Here is a 23,169-nt window from a genome sequence, read left to right as displayed (position 1 = left end):
GAATTCACATTACTGGGAATATAGATATGCATACAGTGCATATGGAAAGTATTCAGACCCCTTGACTTTTTCCACATTAAGTTATAGCCTTATTCTAAAATGGTTTAAATGTTGTTTTTTTCCATCAGTCTTCACACAATACCCCATAATGACAAATAATGACAAAGCAAAACGTTTTTTTTTAATTTTTGCAAATGTATTACAAATAAAAAAACGGATCATATTTACATAACTATTCAGACCTTTTACTCAGCACTTTGCTGAAGCACCTTTGGCAGCGATTACAGCCTCGAGTCTTCTTAGGTATGATGCTACAAGCTTGGCACACCTGTATTTGGGGAGTTTCTCCCATTCTTCTCTGCAGATCTTCTCAAGCTCTCATGTTGGATGGGGAGCGTCGCTGCACAACTATTTCCAAGTCTCTCCAGAGATGTTCGATCGGGTTCAAGTCCGGGCTCTGGCTGGGCCACTCGAGGACATTCAGAGACTTGTGCCGAAGCCACTCCTGCGTTGTCTTGGCTATGTGCTTACGGTCGTTGTCCTTTTGGAAGCTGAATCTTCACCCCAGTCCTAAGCGCTCTGGAGCAGGTTTTCATCAAGGATTTCAATGTAGTTTGCTCTGTTCATCTTTCCCTCGATCCTGTAACAGGATGCACCTGAACTAAATTTCGAGTCTCATAGCAAAGGGTCTGAATACCTATGTAAATAAGGTATGTTTCTTATTTTTAATACATTTGCGAAAAATTCTAAAAACATTTTCGCTTTGTCATTATGGGGTATTGTGTGTACATTGATGAGAAAAAATGGTTATCTAATCCATGTTAGAATAATTCTGTAACGTAACAAAATATGGAAAAAGTCAAGGGGTCTGAATAATTTCCCTAATGCACTGCGTGTTAGCTACAAATACCTTAAAAAAAAGTCAGGGGCGTGGATCAGAAAACCAGTCAGTATCTGGTGTGACCATCATTTGCTTCTTGCAGTGCGACATCTTTACATAGAGTTATTCAGGCGGTTGATTGTAGCCTGTGGAATGTTGTCCGCACAGCCATTGAAGAGGAGTGGAAGTTACTAGATATTGGCGGGACCTGGAACACGCTGTCGTACACGTCGATCCAGAGCATCCCAAACATTCTCAATGGGTAACATGTCTGGTTAGTATGCAGGCCATGGAAGAACTGGGCCATTTTCGGTATCCAATTATGGTGTACAGATAGATCCATGACATGGGGCCATGCATTATCATGCTGAAACATGAGGTAATGGCGGCGGATGAATGGCATGACAATGGACCTCAGGATCTTGTCACGGTATCTCAAATTGGCATCGATAAAATGCAATTGTGTTCATTGTCTATAGTTTATGCCTGGCCATAGCATAACCCCACCGCCACAATGGGGCACTCTGTTCACAACATTGATATCAGCAAACGGTTCGCCCACACGATGCCGTACACGCTGTCTGCCATCTGTCCGGTACAGTTGAAACCAGGATTCATCAATGAAGAGCACACTTCTCCAGCGTACCAGTGGCCATCAAAGGGGAGCATTTGCCCACTGAAGTCAGTTTTGCTGAACTACAGTCAGGTCAAAACCCCGGTGAGGACTGGGAGCACACAGATGAGCTTCCCTGAGACTATCTCTGACTGTTTGTGCAGAAAGTATTTGGTTGTGCAAACCCACAGTTTCATCAGCTGTCCGGGTGGCTGGTCTCAGACGATCCTGCAGATGAAGGTGGAGGTCCTGGGCTAGCGTGGTTACACTTGGTCTGCGGTTGTGAGGGTGGTTGGACGTACTGCCAAATTCTCTAAAACGACATTGGAGGTGGCTTATGGTAGAGAAATGAACATTAAATTCTCTGGCAACAGCTCTGGGGGACATTCCAGCAGTCAGCATGCCAATTGTACACTCCCTCAACTTCAGACATCTGTGGCATTGTGTTGTGATACACAACTTCACATTTTAGAGTGGCATTTTATTGTCCCCTGCACAAGGTACACCTGTGTAATGATCATGCTGTTTAATGAGCTTCTTGATATGCCACACCTGTCAGGTGGATGGATTATCTTGGCAAAGGAGAAATGCTCACGAACAGGGATGGAAAGACATTTGTGCACTAACTTTTAAGCTTTTTTTTGTGTATGGAAAATCTTTTTTTTTTTTAAATTTCAATTCATGATACATGGGACCAATACATTGCATGTTGCGTTTATTTTTGTTAAGTATAATTACACTTTGGATGGTGTATCAATACACCCAGTCACTACAAAGATACAGGTGTCCTTCCTAACTCAGTTGCCGGAGAGGAAGAAAACCGCTCAGGGATTTCACCATGAGGCCAACGGTGACAGTTTCAGAGTTTAATAGCTGTGAAAGGAGAAAACTTGAGGTTGGATCAACAACATTGTTGTTACTCTGCAATACCAACCTAACTGACAGAGTGAGAAGACGGAAGACTGTTACAGCATTTAAAAAAATCCAAAACATGCATCGTGTTTGCAAAAAGGCACTAAAGTAATACTGCAAAAAAATGTGACAAATCAATTCACTTTTTTGTCATGAATACAAAGTGTTAAGTTTGGGGCAAATGCAATGCAACACATTACTGAATACCACTCTCCATATTTTCAAGCATAGTGGTGGCTGCATCATGTTATGGGTGTGCTTGTAATCGTTAAGGACTGTGGAGTTTTTCAGGATAAATAGATACGGAATGGAGCTAAGGCACATGCAAAATCCTAGAGGAAAACCTGGTTGTCTTTCCAACAGACACTGGGAGATGAATTCACCTTTCAGCAAGACAATAACCTAAAACACAAGGCCAACTCTTCACGGGAGTTGCTTACCAAGAAGACAGTGAATGTTCCTGAGTGGCCTAGTTATAGTTTTTGTTTTTGCCAGGCATAAATGGGACCCATGTCGTCCAAAAAGTTGACTCAAGTTTGCAAAAAAGCACGAGGAATCACCTGGATGATCATCAAGACTCTTGGAAGAATGTTCTATGGACAGATGGTTCAAAAGTATAACATTTTGGACGACATGGGTCCCAGTATGCCTGGCGAAAACCAAACACTGTATCCGAGAATGTCAGGCCGTCTGTCTGTGAGCTGAAGTTGAAGCGCAGCTGGGTCATGCAGCAAGACAATGATCAAAAACAAACAATCGAGTCTATACGAAAATAGCTAAAAAGTAACATATGAAGTTTTGGAATAGCTTAGTCAAAGTCCAGACCTAATCACAATTGAGATGTGGCAGGACTTGAACCGAGCATGAACCGAGCATACTTGAAAACCCACAAATGTACCTGAGTTAAAGCAGTTCTGCATGGAAGAGTGGGCCAAAATTCCTCCACAGCGACATGAGAGACTGATCAACAACTACATGAAGTGTTTGGTTGGAGTCATTGCAGCTAAAGGTGGCACACACAGTTAGTGTATGGGGCAATTACTTTTCACACATTGGGTGTTGCATAACTGTTTATGAAATAAGTATGTAATTGTTATTTGTTCACTCAGGTTCCCTTTATCTAATATTAGGTTTTGGTTGAAGATCTGATAATTCAGTATTAAAAAATATGCACAAGTACAGAAAATTACAAAGGGGGCAAATATTTTTTCACAGCACTATGAAAATGAGAGATTTCTGTATTTAATTTTCAATTAATGTGCAAACATTTCTAAAAACGTGTTTTCACTTTGTCATTATGGGGTATTGTGTGTACAGTTGTGGCCAAAAGTTTTGAGAATGACACAAATATTTATTTTCAAAGTCTGCTGCCTCAGTGTGTATGATGGCATTTTGCATATACTCCAGAATGTTATAAAGAATGATCAGATGAATTGCAATTAATTGCAAAGTCCCTCTTTGCCATGCAAATGAACTGAATCCCCCCAAAAACATTTCCACTGCATTTCAGCCCTGCCACAAAAAGGACCAGCTGACATCATGTCAGTGATTCTCTCATTAACACAGGTGTGAGTGTTGACGAGGACAAGGCTGGAGATCACTCTGTCATGCTGATTGAGTTCGAATAACAGACTGGAAGCCTCAAAAAGAGGGTGGTGCTTGGAATCATTGTTCTTCCTCTGTCAACCATGGTTACCTGCAAGGAAACATGTGCCGTCATCATTGCTTTGCACAAAAAGGGCTTCACAGGCAAGTATATTGCTGCCAGTAAGATTGCACCTAAATCAACCATTTATCGGATCATCAACAACTTCAAGGAGAGCGGTTCAATTGTTGTGAAGAAGGCTTCAGGGCGCCCAAGAAAGTCCAGCAAGCGCCAGGACCGTCTCCTAAAATTGATTCAGCTGCGGGATCGGGGCACCACCAGTACAGAGCTTGCTCAGGAATGGCAGCAGGCAGCTGTGAGTGCATCTGCATGCACAGTGAGGTGAAGACTTTGAGGATGGCCTGGTGTCTAGAAGGGCAGCAAAGATGCCACTTCTCTCCAGTAAAAATATCAGGGACAGACTGATATTCTGCAAAAGGTACAGGGATTGGACTGCTGAGGACTGGGGTAAAGTCATTTTCTCTGATTAATCCCCTTTCCGATTGTTTGGGGCTTCCAGAAAAAAGCTTGTCCGGAGAAGACAAGGTGAGCGCTACCATCAGTCCTGTGTCATGCCAACAGTAAAGCATCTTTAGACCATTCATGTGTGGGGATGCTTCTCAGCCAAGGGAGTAGGCTCACTCACAATTTTGCCTAAGAACACAGCCATGACTAAAGAATGGTGCCAACACATCCTCTGAGAGCAACTTCTCCCAACCATCCAGGCACAGTTTGGTGACGAACAATGCCTTTTCCAGCATGATGGAGCACCTTGCCATAAGGAAAAAGTGATAACTAAGTGGCTCGGGGAACAAAACATCGATATTTTGGGTCTATGGCAAGGAAACTCCCCAGACCTTAATCCCATTGAGAACTTGTGGTCAATCCTCAAGAGGCGGGTGGACAAACAAAAACCCACAAACTCCAAGCATTAATTATGCAAGAATGGGCTGCCATCAGTCAGGATGTGGCCCAGAAGTTAATTGATAGCATGCCAGGGCGGATTGTAGAGGTCTTGAAAAAGAAGGGTCAACACTGCAAATATTGACTCTTTGCATCAACTTCATGTAACTGTGAATAAAAGCCTTTGACACTTATGAAATGCTTGCAATTATACTTCAGTATTCCATAGTAACATCTGATAAAAATATCTAGACACACTGAAACAGCAAACTTTGTGTAAATTAATATGTGTCATTCTCAAAACTTTTGGCCACGACTGTAGATGGGTTATTTTTGTTTTAATACATTTTGAATTCAACCTGTAACAACAAAATGTTGAATAAGTCAAGGGGTATGAATACTTTCTCAAGGCACTGTGCATATTTAATTATTATTTGTAAGTGTTTTTGTGTGGTTTTTAAATCAGCTGTTTTATTTTTATAACATTAAGTTTTATTGCATATTTCTGCTGGTTAGGTCAACTATTTTTGTCTGGGCTAGCTAACCAGCTAACCAGCTAGCTAGCTAATTGTTTTTGTTTGAATGATGCATCAGGACACCATACCAGCTTTTTTGTTTAAACTGGCTGCTAGTTCCTGGTCTTTTGAAAACATCAATTGAGGAGTCACCTGAAGCTTGAGAGGAATGGGAGAAGCAGTAAAGTTTGTGGTTGCTTTCCGGTGCCCAGTGCTGCTGAGGTATCACCAACGTGGGTGCTACAAGTCCAGTAGCTACACAACTGGTTCCCAGAGTAGCCCTCGTCACTAGACTCTTCATCAACCATCTCCCTGACCACCTTCCTCTGATCAAGCCATGAACTGTCCCTCTCCATCTTTGTAGGATGCACTCAAAGACTTGGCCTCTGTTGGTTGACCTAACTATAGTTAGGCTACTCATAATGATGTGTTGCTTGTTTGTTTTTTGCTTTTGAAGCGCTTTGAGATTCTTTATGAAAACGCTATAGAAATAATGATTATGTATTTAGTGAGTTGTTTGCTGTTTCTGCATTATGATGCATGACACTTTACCATTCTATGGCAGCCATGTAAGTGCCCCATTAACATTACATGGGGAATATTAACTAAAACTGAATCTCTAGAATGAATTATGATGCTTTTACATGACACTACAACATTCTATGGCAGCCATGTTAGCTCCCCATTAACATTACATGGGTAATATTTAAACAATGCTTTAACTGAATGTCTAAAATTAGAGCAAAATTCAACATTCTAACACTCTAAAGCTGCATTCGTAAATTACCTCCAGTGTATCAGTTCACTCTGGGTCGTTCGTAAATTGAGTGTTGTCAGATTGTCTGTTCATAAATTCGGGGCGTTCAGAATGGACACTGGCGGAAGAGTAGGGTTGATCAGAGCCTTCGACCTCAACGGCAGTCAAGCACCCAAGCTAACTGGCTAAAGGTGGCTAGCTTCCTAGCTACTTGCAGACACATGAGAGAACACCTCACTCAGACCATTTTACTTGCCCTAGCAGAGCTGGTTAGGCTGTTTTAATGTTATCTAGAGTTTAAGGACTAACTGTGCTGCTGGCAACAATGTTATATATTTTTTTGCCTGTCGTTTACCGACACCGGTCATATTCAATGGTTGTTGCGCGCTCGTAAATTCATCAGTTATTCTGCACTCTGGCACACTCAGACGAGAGTGCTCTGAAATCAGCGTAGATAGCCAGAGGGAATTTACGAACACACCCAAAATATATGGCTCTGGTTAACATAATTTGAATGAACAGTCTACATTACCATGGAAATAATTGCATCACTATACCAGGCAGACATTGCGAGTGTACCCATGAGTTTACCAGACCAAATATCCAGGGTTAGAGTTTCCAAGCCCGTTCCATTCATTATATGTATATATTCTTGTATTTTTCACCCATTTTTTTTCTCCCCAATTTCGTGGTATCCAATTGGTAGTAGTTACAGTCTTGTCTCATCGCTGCAACTCCCGTACGGACTCGGGAGAGGTGAAGGTCAAGAGCCATGCGTCCTCCAAAACACAACCCAACCAAGCCACACTGCTTCTTGACACAATGCCCATCCATCTCGGAAGCCAGCCGCACCAATGTGTCGGAGGAAACACCATACACCTGGCGACCGTGTAAGCATGCACTGCGTCCGGCCCGCCACAGGAGTCGCTAGTGCACGATGAGACAAGGATATCCCTGCCGGCCAAACTCTCCCTAACCCGGACGACGCTGGGCCAATTGTGCGCCGCCCCATGGGCCTCCCAGTCATGGCCGGCTGCGACAGAGCCTGGACTCGAACCCAGAATCTCTAGTGGCACTGCTAGCACTGCGATGCAGTGCCTTAAACCACTGCGCCACTCGGGAGGCCTATTCATTATATTTCTATGTGTGCTGCTGCTGCAGGGAGGGGGGTGTTGCTTAGGTAACCGAAGACTTGTTTGCTACACCTTGCTTGTTTCAGCAAGGAGCAACAAAGTTTCATTACGTTGTTAAGAGTCCATGTTACCGCAGAAACGGACTCAACCACATGAATGCCTGGCCGTCCCGTCTTCGTTCCACACGTTATGCGGTAATTGTGCCAGCCCTAATGATAAACATTAGAGTTTTAACCATGATTTGAGTCTATAAAGTGTTTGTTTACAAACATTGGAGTAAAACCAGCTTATTTTGGGTGCTGATGGGGGTATGACAGTTGAACTAAGCCCATGAGGCATTTACAAGTTCTATTCTTTAAGAATCAATGGGTATACAGTGCATTCGTTAAGTATTCAGAACCCTTGACTTTTTCCACATTACAACCTTATTCTAAAATGGATTAAATATTTGTTTTTCTTCTAATCAATCTACACACAATACCCCATAATGACGAAGTAAAACGTTTTTTTTTTTTAAATGTTCATCCATAAATAGATGTAACTACTAAGGGTTCTAGCTTTAAGTTCTATGGGATAGAACTTGGAAACCGCATGGCAATAATTATGAATGACTAATAAATGTGCTTTTCAAAAATGTAGATTCTTTAAAACTAGCGACCAGAGATCTAACGACTAGGGTTTTCCGATTTTTGAAGGGTTTCTTCCAAAGAAACTGCAGAGACAAATATTGAGCGTGGAAAGATTTCCTCATGTCGCTGCAAAAAAAACGGGATCAGTTCACGGGAAACCATTTTTGTTTTTAATAATTACAGATATTTACAGAGATGAATTGAAGCAGAATTAAGCACATCCAACCAGCAAACATGTTAGAACACAAATCATGGACTTAGTTTATTTTTTTACAGATACTCTGAGTGAATCTCAATTGTATTGGGAGGAACTTCCGATCTTCTGCTCCAATGCATTTTTAGAAGGAGAGGAGGTGAGGAATCAAGGAAATACAATTGAAATGAACCCTTTTCCTGGTTTTAATGGCCGTTGCTGTAGCGTTAGGAACATTTTCAAGAATCCGTTGGTCCCTCAAGAGACAATGTCAAGTGAATGTATTCCTGTGAGTTCAACATTAAACACAGTTCATAAATAAAACAAAAAATGGTGACACTGATGTGCTGTCGAAAGTGAGATGGCTTTGAAAAAGTTTAACCTCCCCTTACGTGGATGAAGAGAATCTTGGTCCTTGAAAATTGTGTGTGTGTGTGTGTGTGTGTGCTTTCGAGTTTGCGACTAATCAGTGAATATGCCACAGCTTCATTATCTCCCTCTCCCTCAGTCTCCCTCCATCCTTCTTTTCACCCACATATTGGCCTGCCAGCTAATTGAAGCCCTTTAACTTGGGATTATCTAATTAATCTTATTACTCCGTTATCAAATTAATGAGGGTCAGATTTCATCAAATAATTCCCATCCAAGAGGGCTTTTTCATTTCTGTAGGAAACACAAACGTTCTAATCTCAAAGCTCATTTTCGCTGGGGACTTAAGAGGCAAATTGTTAATTCGGTTAAAAGGGGAGAGTCTTATCTTTGCACTGAATGTGTTGAATTATTAATTGATGGCAATGCATTGTGGACTTCATTAGATCTCTCAACTTAAGATACTACTGGTTCCTTATTTGATATGGGAAGTAAGTTATCTTTTCTTTATGCACTTCAAGGGTCTAGTATGGATGATATTAGATTTCCTGATACATTTCTTCCCTTAAGGATGTACATATGTACACACAACATTATCTGTTTCTCTGTGTGTGTGTGTGTGTGTGTGTGTGTGTGTGTGTGTGTGCGCGCGCGCACATGAAACATTGCTAAAACCCTCAGTAGAGACAGTAGAGCTCTGCCTATTCACTAACCCCAGGTCAGTTGTAGTGCAGGTCAGCATGTACACTTTGACAATGTCTTCCCCCACCATCATGTCCAGTCCTGAACTGAACTATTAGAATCAGTGCGGCCTTCTGCTGGTGCAAAGTCCAAATCACCAGCCTGCCAGTTACTGACATCCAACACGGTTTGTCACATTGTGCACTAGTGTATGCAGACAATAACTTAAAAGATTCGATCATTCAGGCGTGATGTAGCTCTATACTGTATTTCCAACCTGGTCTCAGAGCATTTCGTATTATTCTGTATGTAAATCCAAGACACTCCATTTAGTATGATATGTTACATTTGCTATGGTTATATAAGACAGATGGCTACTTAAGGCTATACCGAAATGTGGTTGGTTGGGGTGGAAGTGTAACGCGAACGACTAGCAACCCAAAGGTTGCGAGTTTGCGTCTCATAACGGAAAACTTTAGCAACTTTTCAACTGCTTACTATTTTTTTAGCTACTTTGCAACAACTTAGCATGCTAGCTAACCCTTCCCCAAACCCTAACCTTAACCCTTTTAGCTAACCCTTCCCCTAACACTTAAACCTAACTCCTAAACTTAACCCTAGCCTAGCTAACGAGCTAACTAACGTTAGCCACCAATCTAGAATTCGTAACATATTGTACGTATAGCAAATTGGTAATATTGTACATTTTGCAAATTGGTAACGAATAGAAATTCGTAACATGTCATACGAAATGGATGATGGACATCCACAAATTAATACATACAGTTGAAGTCAGAAGTTTACATACATCTTAGCCAAATACATTTAAACTCTTGACATTTAATCCTAGTAAAAATTCCCTGTCTTAGGTTAGTTAGGATCACCACTTTATTTTAAGAATGTGATATATCAGAATTATAGTAGAGTGATTTATTTCAGCTTTTATTTCTTTCATCACATTCCCAGTGGGTCAGAAGTTTACATACACTCAATTAGTATTTGGTAGCATTGCCTTTAAATTGTTGAACTTGGGTCAAACGGTTTGGGTAGCCTTCCACAAGCTTCCCACAATAAGTTGGGTGAATTTTGGCCCATTCCTCCTGACAGAGCTGGTTTAACTGAGGTTTGTAGGCCTCCTTGCTCGCACACATTTTTTTCAGTTCTACCCACACATTTTCTATAGGATTGAGGTCAGGGCTTTGTGATGGCCACTCCAATAGCTTGACTTTGTTGTCCTTAAGCCATTTTGCCACAACTTTGGAAGTATGCTTCGGGTCATTGTCCGTTTGGAAGACCCATTTGCGACCAAGTTTTAACTTCCTGACTGATGTCAATATATCCACATAATTTTCCTACCTCATGATGCCATCTATTTTGTGAAGTGCACCAGTCCCTCCTGCAGCAAAGCACCCCCACAACATGATGCTGTCACCCCCGTGCTTCATGGTTAGGATGGTGTTCTTCGGCTTGCAAGCCTCCCTCTTTTTCCTCCAAACATGACAATGGTCATTATGGCCAAACAGTTCTATTTTTGTTTCATCAGACCAGAGGATGTTTCTCAAAAAAGTACGATCTTTGACTCCATGTGCAGTTGCAAACCATAGTCTGGCTTTTTTATGGCGGTTTTGAAGCAGTGGCTTCTTCCTTGCTGAGCGGCCTTTCAGGTTATGTCGATATAGGACTCGTTTTACTGTGGATATAGATACTTTTGTACCTGTTTCTTCCAGCATCTTCACAAGGTCCTTTTCTGTTGTTCTGGGATTGATTTTCACTTTTCGCACCAAAGTACGTTCATCTCTAGGAGACGGAACGCGTCTCCTTCCTGAGCGGTATGACGGCTGCACGGCCCCATGGTGTTTATACTTGTGTACTATTGTTTGTACAGATGAACGTGGTACCTTCAAGTATTTGTAAATTGCTCTCAAGGATCAACCAGACTTGTGGAGGTCTACAATTTTTTTCTGAGGTCTTGGCTGATTTCTTTTGATTTACCCAAGATGTCAAGCAGAGGCACTGAGTTTGAAGGTAGGCCTTGAAATACATCCACAGGTACATCTCTAATTGACTCAAATGATGTCAATTAGCCTATCAGAAGCTTCTGATATTCATTTTCTGGAATTTTCCAAGCTGTTTAAAGGCACAGTCAACTTAGTGTATGTAAACTTCTGACCCACGGAATTGTGATTAAGTGAAATAATCTGTCTGTAAACAATTGTTGGAAAAATTACTTGTGTCATGCACAAAGTAGATGTCCTAACCGACTTGCCAAAACTATAGTTTGTTAACAATAAATCATTTGTGGAGTGGTTGAAAAACGAGTTTTAATGACTCTAACCTAAGTGTATGTAAACTTCCGACTTCAACTGTATCTAGTCACCCCCATGTGAAGAACTCATAAGTATTTGGACAAATTCACTGATTGTTTTTCAAATAAAATGAAATAGGCTTATGATGGCCAGCTCCTATCCAACAGCAATACAGTAGCCTACCCATACTGTCAAACGTTTTACATAAGCTACCGCTCTATTTACAAAATGTAACATATAGTAAATGGATTCTCAGATTCACATACAGAATAATACGAAATGCTCTGAGACCAGGTTGGTATTTCAACAGAATGGTAAGAGTAACCATGTTTTCATCAGAACCATGGCTGGCTACTGTGCTCCATAACGTTCATTCCTTTTTAAAGATTTAACCATTTGGATTGCCTAAGACATTGGGCCTCATTTATAAAATCAGTTGCTATACTAAATTTAAGCATTCAATCAGTTCTCAAAGTGTTAGTATGCACAATTTAAAGAGCGACTGCCTTTAAAAAGCAACGAATCCCTTTGATAACGGCCTATGTGGCACCGATATGAGTCAGAAACTGTTATTCTAGTGTCAAAATTGACTCGTGTAAATAGGATAATTTTGGTCATAAAGTCAGTCTCATCTAAAACGGAGTTTGGAACATCCGTGCGTCACAACGGGTAAATGAAGGTTGGGTTTTGATTTGACAATGTCCATTTGCCCACTAACAAGGGGTGAACAGCTGCGGTGATTGCTCTCTATCCAATAGCATAGACAGTGAGACAGACCTGCCCAGCAGCTCTGACTTTGTTTATTTAAGACAACATGTCGCACATTTCTTTACTTCAGAAATACTGCCCAAAATGTAAAATGGATGTAATGGATGTAAAGTTGCACAACTAAAACATCCTCTTCACAAACATCAACATTAATTACAGATTTCTTTAGTTATCTTAGATTAATTCTGGGGATTTTGAGGAAGGGAACTAGGCTGCAGTGTCTCATGGGGATAAACATCCTTCCCCAAACGTAGAATCGGTCAGGAAACACACCGCCAAGACTGATATCTCGTTTTTCTAATGAGCAACAGAAAAACACACGTGCCAAACAGCGTGTTCAGTGGTTCTTTAAAAATATTTCCCCATTAAACAGCTTTCACTCAGCATCTACATTTTAATATGCTGTGAATGGTAAAGGACTATGGCAACAGACTTCTCAAGTTTGAAGTATACAGACTTACAGTTGCCCATACTTCAGTGCTGAGGACGATGCACTCTCGTTCAAAATTCTGTTGACCGACAGATGATAGTTTGCCTCTTTGTGCTATCAGGGTATTGGGTGATCTACAAAAATGCTTCCTACTGCATATTTTCTTGTCAAGCTCAAGGTTGTTAAAGATTTAACTCTTAAAACATTGGCATCATTTACATTTACGTGTATGCGCAATTTACAATAAAATCTGTGCACAAAAACCCTTTAGAAATGAGGCCCTTGGTCTTTATGCGCGATGTGTTCCACTGGCTTTCTTCACCAACTGACCAACCCACCAGGCAGCTGAAAGGTATTGGAACAATCGGTAAGTGCAATCAGAAACATGGTGTAGATTGGATCTTTGAGGCACTTCTTAAATAAAAATAAACTTTCGTCTCAGTTTTTTTTCTGTTAATGAAAATCAATGCTGAGGAAAACAAACAAAAAGAAAGTTCATGGTCATGAATAAAACGTGCCACTTTGCATCAATAGAAAGGCATCATCAATTTGGAGTTGCTACCTACATTATAATACACAATAACTTGTATCATCATTTTTTCCCTTCGTCATTGTACATTCTTATTTTGCTCGAGGCAGCGGAGCCTCCTACAAGTAAAAAAAACAAAAAAAAACGAATAAACAAAACAAAATGCACATAACTTCAAGTTCTAGTCGTAGAACTGTCATATTCCAACCAGGGATGCGAGGGGCGGGACTGTCATCTGTTTTACCATGGCAGGCACAGAATGAAGTCGCTTTCTGTTTTTGAAATGACATAGCCAGCCGTCCTGCTGACACAGAGATGGAGTTGTTGGGGAAACAAACAAAAAACGTGAAGACAATCAACAACCAAGTTTTGGGAATGTTCCTGTGTCCTTTTTTATGTTGTCCACCTCCAAAGAGTTTTCCCCAGGTGACAAAATAATGCAATGCATTATGTGGGATCCACAAAGAAAAAAAAGAAAAATTTTCGCACTCGTGTCCTCGAACCTCGTGCAAAGCCGGGAGTTTCTTGTCCTCCCTCCATCCCAGAGGGAGTTGTTCATAGATTTGGCTGAGAGGGGGGTGGGGGGTGGACAGACACAGGTGGGAGAAGAGGTCTCTTCTCCCTCATACAGACTCCTCTGCGGATAGCAGCAGAGGGTTGATGTATTCAAATCCCTCAAACTCTGACTGGTCTATTCTCTTGATGACGTCCCTGGGAGAGGAGAGGGAGAAAAGAGGAGAGAGAGAATGGGGAAAAGGTCAGTTAACTCAGAACAAATAAAAAATGCTACAATGTGCTACTTTAGCCTGATTGGCAGCTTTAGACTTCTTTTCTAGACATTTGTACAAGATAGTTATACGTAGGGAGGCGACGTGGCATATGTTCACGAGAGGGTAGTCGCTTACGGCTCCAAACATCGCCGGTTCGCTTCCCATGTCAGACACTCATCTTCAAATATAGCAGTGTGACTCGTTGGCTACTTTGTCTACTCACAAATTGTGTATCTGTTGGTTTCCTGTGTTTCATGGTTTTCGTGGCTATATGTGTTGCTTTTACCCTATCAGTCCCGAGACCCCAGCAAAAATCGGCTTTTCATTTATCTGACTTTCATTTATCTGCATGTCCAGCCCTTATATTTAGCCTCACAATGATGTGTTTTACCATTTTCTTTTCAGGACAACCAGGGCTACAAGTAGAATTCAAAACTATTTGATATAAATAGTTGTATTCATGAGTTTTATTGACAAATGTCAATAACAAAATAAGGTTCTCCAAAGCAAAAACCTGGGAAAAAATTTATTTATATGAATGCTGTAAGTACAGAAATTGCTGGCTCATTGAGAAGTGAATATCGAACTAGTCAGTAGTAACTGTTTGGAGTTTGCGACAGCAACTATGTGAATTTATTACAATATTATAGATTATAGGAAATCCCAGAATATAGGGTCTATGTAGAAGAACACCATACCTTCTAATGACTCTTGTGTAACATATGTGACTGCCATATGTTACATTTGCATGTTTGTGAGAGTCTCAGATTTGCATATATAGCTTTTAGTAGTTTCTAGCTCAAACCATTCAGACTCTTCAGACATTTTTGTAAAAAGTCCTAGCTCCGGGCCCCTTCGGGATCCGCCCTTGTCTCACAAACACCGCTCTAGGTCAGCCCTCCTTAATTGCACATACTACTGGTTGGTATCTACAGATGCAGAAGAAATGGAAAAATCCAATGGTACAATTCTCCAGTATTTTTGTATACTTTTTAGCCAGTAGTTCTGAAAGTAGCTCTCACGAGCCTAAAGTGGTCCCTGAAAATTGCTTTGCACACTGTTGGCATTCTCTCAACTAGCGTCACCTGGAATGCTTTTCCAACAGTCTTAAGAGTTCCGACATATGCTGAGCACTTTTCTGCTTTTCCTTCACTCTGCGGTCCAACTCATCCCAAACCATTTCACTTTGGTTGAGGTCGGGTGATTGTGGAGGCCAGGTCATCTGATGCAGCACTCCATCTAACTCCTTCTTGGTCAAATAGCCCTTACACAGCCTGGAGTTTTGTTGGGTCAGTGTGTTATTTCATCACTATTATTCTACAATGTAGAAAATAGCAAAAATAAAGAAAAACCCTTGAATGAGTAGGTGTGTCCAAACCTTTGACTGGGACTGTATGTCACATATGTGCATCACGTCATTGCTTTCTCTCTTGCTCTGTTGTGGGTAATTGATGTGCCTCTTGTTAGCTGTCACTCAAATGGTGAAGTGCTGAAGCTCATTGGTTAAACTTGAATTGCTAGGGGGCTGGCCCACGAGGGGGAAAAATGTAGCGCAACACAGCTTCCAGAAAAACAGTTGCTTTCAGACTAGGGATTTCGTGGCTAATTGAAGTAAGACAGTCATTCTTCTCAGATTATGCATGTGTGAACTACACATTGACACATCCAGCCCAAAGCGGGAAGTTTAAAAAAATACGTAGTAGTCGGCAGAGTTCTGGAGCATGTCTTTTAAAGGGTATAGACATGCTAGTGCAGTACTTCAGGAGTTACCTTTACAGCTCTCCTATTCATAGGGAATCTTTGGCAGGCGGATGAGAATAGTCCTATTTCAAGTCATACATGGACATCACTACTAGGGCGCCAATGAGGAAGGCTATGATCCACCTAGTAGCTTACAGTTATTTCAAGCCAGCAATGTTCAAACAACCTCATCACTGTTCTAACACACAAAATCTACCATTAAACCCCAGCAAAAAAAAACGTCCCTTTGCACAATGTGAGAACGTAGAAGAAAGAACAGGATGTTGTTGCCTCATCAGTGAACTCTCCCTGTGCTTATTACTCTCTCCCCAGCTGAGCCCCCGGTTGGTTCCATTAACAAAGCGGTAATCATCTATAAATGAAGTGAACCGTGTGACTGGTTTGGGTTGGCTGTGTAAAAATAAATGTACTACTCTGAGAGTGTAGCTTCTGCTGCAGCTGCTTCTCCAACAACAGCAACATGTTGTTCCTCTGCATCTCAAATGGCACCCTATTCCTGTGATAATGCACTACTTTTGACCAGAGCCCTGTCAAAAGTAGTGCACTATATAGGCGAAATGGGTGCCATTTGAGACGCAACCCTCATCTGCCGTAGTAAAGAAGGCTGACCGCACTCCCCAGGAGGGTAGGGTGGAGCCGCAGGAAGGAGGCCTCTTGCTGGGGAAAGAGAGAGGAATAGAGAGGCTTCCATACAAGAGATGTAGCTTTTCTTTAAACGCTGGTCCTGTTTGGTTGTGGTTATTTTGCCTGTAATGGCTGAGGTGAGGTTTAATGTTGGTAGAGATGATCCTAGACCAGTTTTAAGGAGAAGCCTCATCTCCAGCTCATTGTAATCTAGATCCAGACACTTTAACACACCACCATGCCTTTAGAATCCCATTCAACACACTGAAATACACCCAGAAAATGCAATCTGTAAGATTCAACTGAAATTATACAAACAGCCTAAAATGATTGATGGATATTCTATCTGTGAGCACACTTGGGTGCACACAGTAGGTGCTGCTAGCTAGATAACATTGTTTGAGTGAAGTCAGCGAGTAGCAGCAAACTTGAGGCAGTGAGAAAAGGAGGGGAAAGGCACAAGACCACAAAAGAGAAACAGAGCGAGGAGGGAACATTTGGGACACAACCAAAACAAACAAGAGTGCTCACTAGCACAAATGTTGCCTTTTTTTCCAGAGAGAGCTTAAAAGTGCTACCAGATGCGGAGAGAGGGAGAGAACGAGCAACACAGAGAACGAGAGCGAGATGGAGAAAGCGGGGGAGAAAGAGACTGAGAAAATGAGAGAGAGAACCAAGTGAGAGGAGGAAAGGGAGAAAGAAAGAATTATAAGAGGGGGAAAAAGGTTGTCAGAGCTGGGAGCTGAGAGAGAGGGGGTGGGTGGATGAGGTTCAAGGAAAGAAAGACAGACAGCCTTGTATTTCATGGTGGTGCCCACACACACACAGCATTCATAAAACAAAGTGGGACGGAACCAATCCAATCAACCTCCTCACTCTACCTACAATACAGATCCAGGGATTTTTTTAAATTTCGTCCCTGTCTATAGAGACTAAGTAAAGCCTTTGAATCTCTGTGGCTAGCCATAGAACATAGAAAAGACTGAATCCTTATTGCTTTGGGTCTCGCCGTACTCGCCATTTCCAAGACTGGTGAAGTCACAGCGCTGGCAAAAGCAAATTATATCCTCTCTCACCCTCTCTCCTAGCTCCTTGGCAAGGGCTCTCAGGAAGCTAGGGTTTTTTAATGCAGCAAAGTAAATCCTAACAAGGAGGGTTTACCCATTTTCTCCCTCCCACTCACTCTCTCTCTCACTTTTCTTTTTTCGTCTGCCAAACCCATCACAGAAGAGGAGGGGGCGTGATTTACATCACTCCCTCTCCCGCTCGGCAGGAGTGGGCGACATCACCCCTCTCTCCTGAGCGACACAGAGGGAGAGAGAGAGGCATCGTGTCTCTCCTTTTGAAGTGCTGTGGGGCTGCCATGCCATGGCGTTTGAAGCCTGCTTGAGATCTCTTCTCCCATTGAACTGGCAGAGCTGCCAACTCACAACCCCCCTTCACCTCTTTCTCCTCCTCCCCAATGCTAAACCCCGCAGACTGTCACAGCGAACGTCAAATCCCGCCGCAAATTACCCCAGACAAGTGTGTGAGCCCCCAGTTTGCCCTAATGAGATGAGAGGTGCAGCTCTGGTTGATCTGACACACCTCGGCTGTCAGAACCCCAGAGATACTGAGGGTAGTTGGATTGATGCGTAGATGATGGGACTATGTTAGAGTTTGAAACAGACAAAGGCAGGTAGGATACAGAATTTGAAGTTCAAATGGACTTAAAAAAAAAAAAACATATATAGATTTATGGACCACAGTTTCCAAGTATTCTGAAAACTGTACCTCGAAGTGCCTAGAATTTGTATTGTTCTCAGCCTTTTTCTTCTAATTTATATGGCATCTGATTGCCAATACATTTATATAGAAAGCTGAATGAAAAGAAAACAAACATTGAGCCTTAACATGAAATTAGTCCACAATGTATCATTTAATTTTGCTAGCACAGACTGAAATATGTTCCGGGATTCTTCCGATGGCATTGAGGAGTACACCACATCAGTCACTGGCTTTATCAATAAGTGTCAGCACAGTGACTGTACGTACATACCACAACCAGAAGCCATGGATTACAGGCAACATTCGCACTGAGCTAAAGGGTAGAGCTGCTGCTTTCAAGGAGCGGGACTCTAACCCGGAAACTTAGAAGAAATCCCAATATGCCCTCCAACAAACCATCAAACAGGCATAGCGTCAATCCAGGACTAAGATCGAATTGTACTACATCGGTTCCGATGCTCGTTTGAAAACTATTACAGACTACAAAGGGAAGCACAGCCGAGAGAGGTGCCCAGTGACACGAGCCTACCAGACGAGCTAAATAACTTCTATGCTCACTTCGAGGCAAGTAACACTGAAACATGCATGAGAGCATCAGCTGTTCTGGACGACTGTGTGATCACGCTCTCCGCAGCCGATGTGAACAAGGCCGCAGGGCCAGACGGATTACCAGGACATGTACTCCAAGTATGCGCTGACCAACTGGCAAGTGTCGTCACAGACATTTTCAACCTCTCTCTGTCTGAGTCTGTAATACCCACGTTTCATCCCAGAAAACCTAGACCCACTCAATTTGCATACTGCACCAACAGATCCACAGATGATGCAATCTCTGTTGCACTCCACACTGCCCTTTCACACCTGGACATTCTCACACCTATGTGAGAATGCTATTCATTGACTACAGCTTAGCGTTCAACACCATAGTGCCCTCAAAGTTCATCACTAAGCTAAGGACCCTGCTAAGGACACCTCCCTCTGCAACTGGATCCTGGACTTCCTGATGGGCCGCCCACAGGTGGTAAGGGTAGGTAACAACACATCCGCCATGCTGATCCTTAACACGGGGGTCCCTCAGTGGTGCGTTCTCAGTCACCTCCTGTACTCCCTGTTCACTCATGACTGCACGGCCAGGCACGACGCCAACACCATCATTAAGTTTGCTGTTGACACAACAGTGGTTGGCCTGATCACAGACAACGATGAGACAGCCTATAAGGAGGTCAGAGACCTGACCGTGTGGTGCAAGGACAACAACCTCTCCCTCAACGTGATCAAGACAAAGGAGAAGATTGTGGACTACAGGAAAAGGAGGACCAAGCATGCCCCCATTCTCATCGACGGGGCTGTAGTGGAGCAGGTTGAGAGCTTCAAGTTCCTTGGTGTCCACATCACCAACAAACTAACATGGTCCAAGCACACCAAGACAGTCGTGAAGAGGGCACGACAAAACCTATTCCCCCTCAGGAGACTGAAAAGATTTGTCATGGGTCCTTAGATCCTCAAAAAGTTCTACAGCTGCACCATCGAGAGCATCCTGACGGGTTGCATCACTGCCTGGTATGGCAACTGCTCAGCCTCCGACCGCAAGGCACTACAGAGGGTAGTGAGTACGGCCCAGTACATCACCAGGGCCAAGCTTCCTGCCATCCAGGACCTCTATACCAGGCGGTGTCAGAGGAAGGTGCTAAAAATTGTAAAAGACTCCAGCCACCCTAGTCATAGACTGTTCTCTCTGATACCGCATGGAAACCGGTACTGGAGCGCCAAGTCTAGGTCCAAGAGGCTTCTAAACAGCTTCTACCCCCAAGCCATAAGACTCCTGAACAGCTAATAAAATGGCTACCCAGACTATTTGCATTGCCCCCCCCCCCCCCCCCTACACTGCTGCTACTCTCTGTTAATATCTTTGCATAGTCACTTTAATAACTCTACCTACATGTACATATTACCTCAATTACCTCGACACCGGTACCCGTACCCCCTGTATATAGCCCCGCTATTGTTATATACTGCTGCTCTTAATTATTTGTTATTCTTATCTCTTACTTTTTTTTTAGGTATTTTCTTAAAACAGCATTGTTGGTTCAGGGCTTGTAAGTAAGCATTTCACTGAAAGGTCTACACCTGTTGTATTCGGCGCATGTGACAAATAAAATTTGATTTGATTTTAATGAAAATGTTGACAAACTTCAGCCCAGTAATATCTATTGGCACCGCCTGCAAAGCCACATTGGAATAGTTTCCTGCAGCCGTCGAGAAAAGCCTGGCTTGTTTGTCATACTCTGGCTACAGAGCCCCTCGGTAGGACAGCAGCCACCTCTGTTGCTATGCCAAATCTTTTCAGCTCATTCTTTTGAAGTGAATCTAAAACAAGGATTCCGTCAAAGCCCCCGTGGACAACATGTCCACATTGATCAAAACATGGCGTATACACTGGAGAAAGAAGTCATTGTTGGAACCAAGGGAATTTTCTTTTTCTCATTGAAGACAATTTTTTTCAAAAACATTGAGTCGGGGACTTTGCATAGTACCACTCGTAAACAGACCTGAAGAAACGTGGATAGCTGTTACAATATAAGATGTTGACACTTATGTTGCAGATTCTCAGGTGGTGAATGCTCTCTGGTTGTTCAATTTTAAGATATTGAAGATCTTCACCACTACTATCATAGACTATTGATGACTTTGAATGACCGTTATGCACTGAGTATACAAAACATTAAGAACACCTGCTCTTTCCATGACATAGACTGACCAGGTGAATCCAGGTGAAAGCTATGATCCCTTATTTATGTCACCTGTTAAAGCCACTTCAATCAGTGTAGATGAAGGGAAGGAGACAGGTTAAATACGTTTTTTTTAAGCCTTGAGACAATTGAGACACAGATTGTGTATGTGTGCCATTCAGAGGGTGAATGGGCAAGACAATATATGTAAGTGTCTTTGAACGGGGTATGGTAGTAGGTGTCAGGTACACCAGTTTGTGTCAAGAACTGCAACACTGCTTTTTCATGCTCAACAGTTTCCTGTGTGTATCAAGAATGGTCCACCACCCAAAGGTCATCCAGCCAACTTGACACTACTGTGGGAAGCATTAGAGTCAACATGGGCCAGCATCCCTGTGGAACACTTTCGACACCTTGCCTTGTAGAGTCCATTCCCCCTACTAATTGAGGCTGTTTGAGGACAAAAGGGGGGGCAATGCAATATTAGGAAGGTGTTCCTAATGCTTGGTATAATCAGTGTAGATATCCATGGAGCCACAAAGGGGCAGTAAAACGAGTCACACGTTGAAAAACCCTGTATAGACTCTGTCCAGAAACAACCCCTAGTGCCTAGCCCCTTCTAGACACTTGTGGAGATATGAGATGTTTTGATATGTGTTAGGAATATGTAGACAGCTCAACCTTGCTCCCTGATAGGTCTAGGTTGAATTTTCACCATATTGTTTAAACGTATGAAATCAAGTGTCTCATAGTGGGTAGGGGGTAGGGGTTGTTCCTGGACAGGTCCCTAGTCTCAGACTCCAGTCTCCAATCCCTTATGGTACAGAGGCGACAGACAGACTGGATTGGAACTGGTCCTGAGAGAGGAGTGCCCCCTACTGGCCAACAACCATCACCATTCCCAGAGTTTAACTGGCCTTGCCCTGTCTAGCTCCCCTATCCACTAAGCGTCCATATGTTGTCAAGTTGTTATAACATTAGTGTTTAAAATATGTGGTCATACACACTTCATAACTAGTTTGATGACTAAACTATATAGTCATTAAATATCTAGTCTTGATCAAATATGTAGTGTTCTGTTAGGCTAGTCATGTCGGTTTAGAGTGTGTTCACTTACTCGTCGTCTGGTGTTAGCTGCACTGGTTCGTTAGTGAACTGGGTGTCAAAGTTCTCCAGGCCATAGTCGTCTGCGATCTGGGGCTTGAAGGGCGGGGCCATCTGTTTCTTCTCCAACTGCATGGGGAGACAAGCACAACAACTTGGATGGAAAATTGGAGGATAATAGCAGACAATATTGTCACTCCTATTTGCCATATCTTCAATTTAAGCCTACTAGAAAGTGTGTGCCCTTAGGCTTGGAGGGAAGCAAAAGTCATTCCACTACCTAAGAATAGTAAAGCCCCCTTTACTGGCTCAAATAGCCGACCAATCAGCCTGTTACCAACCCTTAGTGAACTTCTGGAAAAAAATTATGCTTGACCAGATACAATGCTATTTTACAGTAAACAAATTGACAACAGACTTTCAGCACGCTTATAGGGAAGGCCATTCTACAAGCCCAGCAGACAAATGACTGATGATTGGCTGAGAGAAACTGATGATAAAAAGATTGGGAGCTGTTTTGTTAACCTTCAGTGCGCTTTTGACATTATCGATCATAGTCTGCTGCTGGAAAATCTTATGTGTTTTGGATTTACACCCCCTGCTATATTGTGGATAAAGAGTTACCTGTCTAACAGAAGACAGAGGGTGTTCTTTTAATGGAAGCCTCTCCAACATAATACAGGTAGAATCAGGAATTACCCAGGGCAGCTGTCTAGGCCCCTTACTTTTTAAAATCTTTACTAACGACATGAGTAAAGCCAGTGTGTCTATGTATGCGGATGACTCAACACTATACACATCAGCTACTACAGCGACTGAAATGACTACAACACAAAGAGCTGCAGTTAGTTTCAGAATGTGTGGCAAGGAACAAGTTAGTCCTAAATATTTCAAAAACTAAAAGCATTGTATTTGGGACAAACCCTAAACCTCAACTAAATCTTGTAATGAATAATGTGGAAATTGAGCAAGTTGAGGTGACTAAACTACTTGGAGTAAACCTGGATTGTAAACTTTCATGGTCAAAACATGTTGATTCAAAAGTAGCTAAGATGGGGAGAAGTCTGTCCATAATAAAGCGCTGCTCTGCGTTCTTAACAACATCATCAACAAGGCACGTGCTAGAGGCCCTAGGTTTGTCGCACCTGGAC

At 42.4% G+C, this 23,169-nt stretch overlaps 2 protein-coding genes across 5 annotated transcripts in view; one reads left to right on the top strand and one right to left on the bottom strand.

Moving 5' to 3' along the window:
* si:ch73-70k4.1 (FA core complex associated protein 20) overlaps positions 1–23,169 on the top strand; it is a 70,061-nt gene that overhangs the window by 6,504 nt on the left and 40,388 nt on the right. The gene's annotated exons all lie outside the window — the stretch shown is intronic.
* LOC106567356 (protein kinase C zeta type) overlaps positions 8,135–23,169 on the bottom strand; it is a 140,237-nt gene continuing 125,202 nt past the window's right edge. For all 3 annotated transcript variants that reach the window (XM_014136502.3, XM_014136506.3, XM_014136504.3), the window contains 2 exons: positions 22,032–22,147; positions 8,135–13,974 (listed from right to left, as the gene is read on the bottom strand). In XM_014136502.3, coding sequence (XP_013991977.1) covers positions 13,887–13,974; positions 22,032–22,147 — 204 coding nt within the window. In that variant the 3' untranslated portion in view covers positions 8,135–13,886. The remainder of the gene's footprint in view (positions 13,975–22,031; positions 22,148–23,169) is intronic.

This window comes from Salmo salar, chromosome 13 (genome assembly GCF_965601325.2).
Source record: "Salmo salar chromosome 13, fSalSal1, whole genome shotgun sequence".
Classification (NCBI taxonomy): domain Eukaryota; kingdom Metazoa; phylum Chordata; class Actinopteri; order Salmoniformes; family Salmonidae; genus Salmo; species Salmo salar.
The sequence above is the reverse complement of the archived record's forward strand: the minus strand, read 5'-3'. Positions and strand labels throughout refer to the sequence as shown.